This window comes from Mya arenaria, chromosome 3 (assembly GCF_026914265.1).
Source record: "Mya arenaria isolate MELC-2E11 chromosome 3, ASM2691426v1".
NCBI classification, from domain to species: domain Eukaryota; kingdom Metazoa; phylum Mollusca; class Bivalvia; order Myida; family Myidae; genus Mya; species Mya arenaria.
This window is the reverse complement of record NC_069124.1, coordinates 66695511-66701510: the sequence shown is the minus strand read 5'-3', so window position 1 is coordinate 66701510 and position 6000 is coordinate 66695511. Positions and strand designations below refer to the sequence as shown.

General features: G+C 58.5%; 1 protein-coding gene across 1 annotated transcript; it reads left to right on the top strand.

Annotated features, from left to right (window-relative positions):
* Window positions 1-3089: 3089 nt before the first annotated feature.
* On the top strand, window positions 3090-4860 carry LOC128226212 (uncharacterized). The gene is made up of 4 exons (XM_052936104.1): window positions 3090-3272; window positions 3381-3701; window positions 3817-4050; window positions 4345-4860. The coding sequence occupies exons 1-4, from the start codon at window positions 3090-3092 to the stop codon at window positions 4858-4860; spliced, it is 1254 nt and encodes a 417-aa protein (XP_052792064.1).
* The last annotated feature ends 1140 nt before the right edge of the window (window positions 4861-6000 follow it).

The window sequence follows — 6000 nt, the reverse complement described above, 5'->3', positions numbered from 1 at the left end:
AGTGTAAGTGTCCCTCATGTTAAGCGGGTGTAGTGCGACTGTGGTTAGTGTTAAGTGTCCCTCATGTTAAGCGGATGTAGTGCAACTGTGGCCAGTGAAAATGTCCTTCATATTAAGCGGGTGCCGAGCGACTGTGGCCAGTGTTAGTATGTTAAGCGTGTGTAGTGCGAGTGTCGCCAGATTAAGTGCCTTCGTGAAAGGCTGGTGTAGTGCAACTGTGGCCAGTGTAAGCGTCCCCTATGCTCAGTGGGTGTAGTACGACTGTGGCCATTGTAAGTGCCCCTCATGCTAAGCGACTGTAGTGCAAATGTAGCCATTGTAAGTGCCCTTCATGGTCAGTGTTAGTCGCCCTCGTGTCAGAATAAGTGCCTTTCATGGCCAGTGTAAGTGTGCCTCATGCTCATCGGGTGTAGTAGGACTGCGGCCATTGTTAGTGCCCCTTATGGCCACTGTACGTGCCCCTCATGGCCAGGGTAAGTGCCCCTCGTGGCCAGTGTCAGTGTCCATCATTGCCACGGTCGTTGCCCCGCATGACCAGTGTCAGTGCCCCTCGTGGCCAGTGTCAGTGCCTCTCATTGCTAGGGTCGGTGCCCCTCATTGCCAGGGCCAGTGCTCCTCATGGCCTGTGTCATTGTCCGCGTGGCGAGTGTCAGTGCCCCTCATGGCCTGTGTCAGTGCCCACATGGCCAGTGTCGGTGCCCCTCATGGTCAGTGTCGGTGCCCCTCATGGCCTATGTCGGTGCCCCTCATGGCCAGTGTCAGTGCCCCTTATGGCTTGTATAAGTGCCACTCATGGCAAGTGTTGGTTCCCCTCATGGCTTGTGTCAGTGCCCCACATGCCGGTGACCCTCATGGTCAGTGTCGGTGCCCCTCTTGACAAGTGTCGGTGCCCCTCATAGCCAGTGTCAGTGCCCCTTATGGCCAGTGTCAGGGCCCCTCGTGGCCAGTGTCAGTGCCCTCATGGCCAGTGTCAGTGCCCCTCGTGACCTTTGTCAGTGTCCCTCATTGCCAGTGTCAGTCCCCCTTGTGGCCATTGTCAGTGTCCCTCATGGCATGTGTCGGTGTTCTCATGACCAGTTTCAGTGCCCCTCATGGCCTGTGTCATTGCCTCCGTGGCCAGTGTCAGTGCCCCTCATGGCCAGTGTCAGTTCCCACATGGCCAGTGTCAGTGCCCCTCATGGCCAGTGTCATTGCTCCTGATGGCCGGTTTCAGTGCCCCTTATTCCCTGGGTCAGTGCCCCTCATGGCCAGTGTCAGTGCCCCTCATGGCTTGTGTCAGTCCCCCTCATTGCCAGCGTAAGTGGCCCTCATGGCCAGTGTCGGTGCCCCTCATGGTCAGTGTCGGTGCCCCTAATGGCCTGTGTCGGTGCCCCTCATGGCCAGTGTTAGTGCCCCTCATGGCTTGTATAAGTGCCACTCATGGCAAGTGTTGGTTCCCCTCATGGCTTGTGTCAGTGCCCCACATGCCGGTGACCCTCATGGTCAGTGTCGTTGCCCCTCTTGACAAGTGTCGGTGCCCCTCATAGCCAGTGTCAGTGCCCCCATGGCCAGTGTCAGGGCCCCTCGTGGCCAGTGTCAGTGCCCTCATGGCCAGTGTCAGTGCCCCTCGTGACCTTTGTCAGTGTCCCTCATTGCCAGTGTCAGTCCCCCTTGTGGCCATTGTCAGTGTCCCTCATGGCATGTGTCGGTGTTCTCATGACCAGTTTCAGTGCCCCTCATGGCCTGTGTCATTGCCTCCTTGGCCAGTGTCAGTGCCCATCATGGCCTGTGTCAGTGCCCACATGGCCAGTGTCAGTGCCCACATGGCCAGTGTCAGTGCCCCTCATGGCCAGTGTCATTGCTCCTCATGGCAGGTTTCAGTGCCCCTTATTCCCTGGGTCAGTGCCCCTCATGGCCAGTGTCAGTGCCCCTCAAGGCTTGTGTCAGTGCCCCTCATGGCCAGTGTAAGTGCCACTCATGGCCAGTGTCGGTGCCCCTCATGGCCAGTGTCAGTGCCCCTCAAGGCTTGTGTCAGTGCCCCTCATGGCCAGTGTAAGTGCCACTCATGGCCAGTGTCGGTGCCCCTCATGGTCAGTGTCGGTGCCCCTAATGGCCTGTGTCGGTGCCCCTCATGGCCAGTGTCAGTGCCCCTCATGGCTTGTGTAAGTACCCCTCATGGCAAGTGTCGGTGCACCTCATGGCCTGTGTCAGTGCCCCACGTGGCCAATGTCAGTGCCCTCATGGCCGGTGTCAGTGCCCCTTGTGGCCATTGTCAGTGTCCCTCGTGACCAGTGTCAGTGCCCCGTGGCCGGTGTCAGTGTCCCTCATGGCCTGTGTCAATGCCTTCATTGCCAGTTCCGGTGCCCCTCATTGCCAGTGTCGGTGCCATTCATGGCCAGTGTCAGTGCCCCTCATGGCCAGTGTCAGTGCCCTTCGTGGCCAATGTCAGTGCCTTCATGGCCGGTTTCAGTACCATCCTCGTGGCCATTGTCATTGTTCCTCATGGCTAGTGTCGCTGGACCTCATGGCCAGTGTCAGTGCCCCTCATGGCAAGTGTCAGTGTCTTCATAGTCAGTGTCATTGCCCCTTATGACCTGTGTCAGTGTCCCTCGTGACCAGTGTCAGTGCCCCTGATGGCCTGTGTCAGTGCCCTCATGGCCAATGTCGGTGCCCCTCATTGCCAGTGTCAGTGCCCCCAAGCCAGTTTCAGTGCTCGTCGTGGCCAGTGTCAGTGCCCTCATGGTCAGTGTCAGTGCCCCTCGTGGCCATTGTCATTGTCCCTCATTGCCAGGGTCGGTGTTCTCATGACCAGTTTCAGTGCCCTTCATGGCCTGTGTCAGTGCCTTTGATGGCCAGTGTCAGTGCCCCTCGTGGCCATTGTCAGTGCCCCTCATTGCCAGGGTCGGTGCCCCTCATGGCCAATATCAGTGTCCTCATGGTCAGTGTCAGTGCACCTCATTGCCAGGGTGGGTGCCGCTCATGGCCAATGTCAGTGTCCTCATGGTCAGTGTCAGTTCCCCTCGTGGCTAGTGTCATTGCCCCTCGTGGCTAGTGTCAGTGCCCCTCGTGGCAAGTGTCAGTGCCCTCGTGTCCAGTGTCAGTGCCCCATTATGGCCTGTGTCAGTGCGCTCATGGCCTGTGTCAGTGCCCCTAATGGCCAGTGTCAGTGCCCCTCATTGCCAGTGTCAGTGCCCCTCATGGCCAGTGTAAGTGACCCTCGTGACAAGTGTCAGTGCACCTCATTGCCAGGGTCGGTGCCCCTCATGGCCAGTGTCAGTGCCCTCATTGTCAGTGTCAGTGCCCCTCATGGATTGTGTCAGTGAGCTTATGGCCTGTGTCAGTGCCCCTCATGGCCAGTGTAAGTGACCCTCGTGACCAGTGTCAGTGCCCCTAATTGCCAGGGTCGGTGCCCCTCATGGCCAGTGTTAGTGCCCTCATTGTCAGTGTCAGTGACCCTCATGGCCTGTGTCAGTGAGCTTATGGCCTGTGTCAGTGCCACTTATGGTCAGTGTCAGTGCCCCTCATTGCCAAGGTCGGTTCCATTCATGGCCAGTGTCAGTGCCCATCGTGGCCAGTGTCAGTGCCCCTCATTGCCAGGGTCGGTGCCCCTCATGGCCAGTTTCAGTGTCCTGATGGCCAGTGTCAGTGCCCCTCGTGGCCAGTGTCAGTTCCTCTCATTTTCAGGGTCGGTGCCCCTCATGGCCAGTTTCAGTGCCCTCATGGTCAGTGTCAGTGCCCCTCGTGGCTAGTGTAAGTGCCCCTCGTGGCCAGTGTCAGTGCCCCTCATGGCCAGTGTAAATGACCCTTTTAACCAGTTTCAGTGCCTCTCATTGCCAGGGTCGGTGCCCCTCAAGGCCAGTGTCAGTGCCCTCATTGTCAGTGTCAGTGCCTCTCATGGCCTGTGTTAGTGAGCTTATGGCCTGTGTCAGTGCTCCTCATGGCCAGTTTCAGTGCCCCTCATTGCCAAGGTCGGTTCCATTCATGGCCAGTATCAGTGCCCATCGTGGCCAGTGTCAGTGCCCCTCATTGCCAGGGTCGGTGTCCCTCGTGGCCAGTTTCAGTGTCCTGATGGTCAGTGTCAGTGCCCCTCGTGGCCAGTGTTAGTTCCTCTCATTTCCAGGGTCGGTGCCCCTCATGGCCAGTTTCAGTGCCCTCATGGTCAGTGTCAGTGCCCCTCGTGGCTAGTGTAAGTGCCCCTCGTGGCCAGTGTCAGTGCCCCTCATGGCCAGTGTAAATGACCCTTTTAACCAGTTTCAGTGCCTCTCATTGCCAGGGTCGGTGCCCCTCAAGGCCAGTGTCAGTGCCCTCATGGTCAGTGTCAGTGCCTCTCATGGCCTGTGTTAGTGAGCTTATGGCCTGTGTCAGTGCCCCTCATGGCCAGTGTCAGTGCCCCTCATTGCCAAGGTCGGTGCCCCTCATGGCCAGTGTCAGTGCCCCTCATGGCAATTGTCATTGTTCCTCATTGCCAGGGCCGGTGACCCTCATGACTTGTGTCAGTGCCCCTCGTGGATAGTGTCAGTGCCCCTGGTGGCCAGTGTCATTGCCCCTCATGGTCAGTTTCAGTGCCCCTCATTGCCAGGGTCGGTGCCCCTCATGGCCAGTGTCAGTTTCCCTCATGGCTTGTGTAAGTGCCCCTCATGGCAAGTGTGGGTGCCCCTCATGGCCAGTGTAAGAGCCCCTCATGGCCAGTGTCAGTGCCCCTCATGGTCAGTGTCGGTTCCCCTCATGGCCTGTGTCAGTTCACCTCGTGGCCAGTGTCAGTGCCCCTCGTGGCAAGTGTCAGTGCCCTCATGGCCAGTGTCGCTGGACCTCATGGCCAGTGTCAGTGCCCCTCATGACCAGTGTCAGTGTCTTCATAGTCAGTGTCATTGCCCCTTATGACCTGTGTCAGTGTCCCTCGTGAACAGTGTCAGTGCCCCTGATGGCCTGTGTCAGTGCCCTCATGGCCAGTGTCAGTACCCCTGATGGCCTGTGTCAGTGCCCTCATGGCCACTGTCGGTGCCCCTCATTGCCAGTGTCAGTGCCCCCAAGCCAGTTTCAGTGCTCCTCGTGGCCAGTGTCAGTGCCCTCATGGTCAGTGTCAGTGCCCCTCGTGGCCATTGTCATTGTCCCTCATTGCCAGGGTCAGTGTTCTCATGACCAGTTTCAGTGCCCCTCATGGCCTGTGTCAGTGCCTTTGATGGCCAGTGTCAGTGCCCCTCGTGGCCATTGTCAGTGCCCCTCATTGCCAGGGTCGGTGCCCCTCATGGCCAATATCAGTGTCCTCATGGTTAGTGACAGTGACCCTCATTGCAAGGGTCGGTGCCGCTCATGGCCAATGTCAGTGTCCTCATGGTCAGTGTCAGTGCCCCTCGTGGCTGGTGTCATTGCCCCTTGTGGCTAGTGTCAGTGCCTCTCGTGGCAAGTGTCAGTGCCCTCGTGTCCAGTGTCAGTGCCCCATTATGGCCTGTGTCAGTGCCCTCATGGCCTGTGTCAGTGCCCCTAATGGCCAGTGTCAGTGCCCCTCATTGCCAGTGTCAGTGCCCATCATGGCCAGTGTAAGTGATCCTCGTGACAAGTGTCAGTGCACCTCATTGCCAGGGTCGGTGCCCCTCATGGACAGTGTCAGTGCCCTCATTGTCAGTGTCAGTGCCCCTCATGGCCTGTGTCAGTGAGCTTATGGCCTGTGCCAGTGCCCCTCATGGCCTGTGTCAGTGCCCCTCATGGCCAGTGTAAGTGACCCTCGTGACCAGTGTCAGTGCCCCTCATTGCCAGGGTCGGTGCCCTTAATGTCCAGTGTTAGTGCCCTCATTGTCAGTGTCAGTGACCCTCATGGCCTGTGTCAGTGAGCTTATGGCCTGTGTCAGTGCCCCTCATGGCCAGTGTCAGTGCCCCTCATTGCCAAGGTCGGTTCCATTCATGGCCAGTGTCAGTGCCCATCGTGGCCAGTGTCAGTTCCCCTAAATGCCAGGGTCGGTGCCCCTCATGGCCAGTTTCAGTGTCCTGTTGGTCAGTGTCAGTGCCCCTCGTGGCCAGTGTCAG

Coding starts and splice junctions, on each gene's coding strand:
- LOC128226212 (XM_052936104.1), top strand. CDS start 3,090: ATGGCCTGTGTCAGTGCGCTCATGGCCTGTGTCAGTGCCCCTAATGGC. Junction 3,273..3,380: donor TCAGTGCCCTCATTGTCAGT/GTCAGTGCCCCT, acceptor CCTAATTGCCAG/GGTCGGTGCCCCTCATGGCC. Junction 3,702..3,816: donor CCAGTTTCAGTGCCCTCATG/GTCAGTGTCAGT, acceptor TCTCATTGCCAG/GGTCGGTGCCCCTCAAGGCC.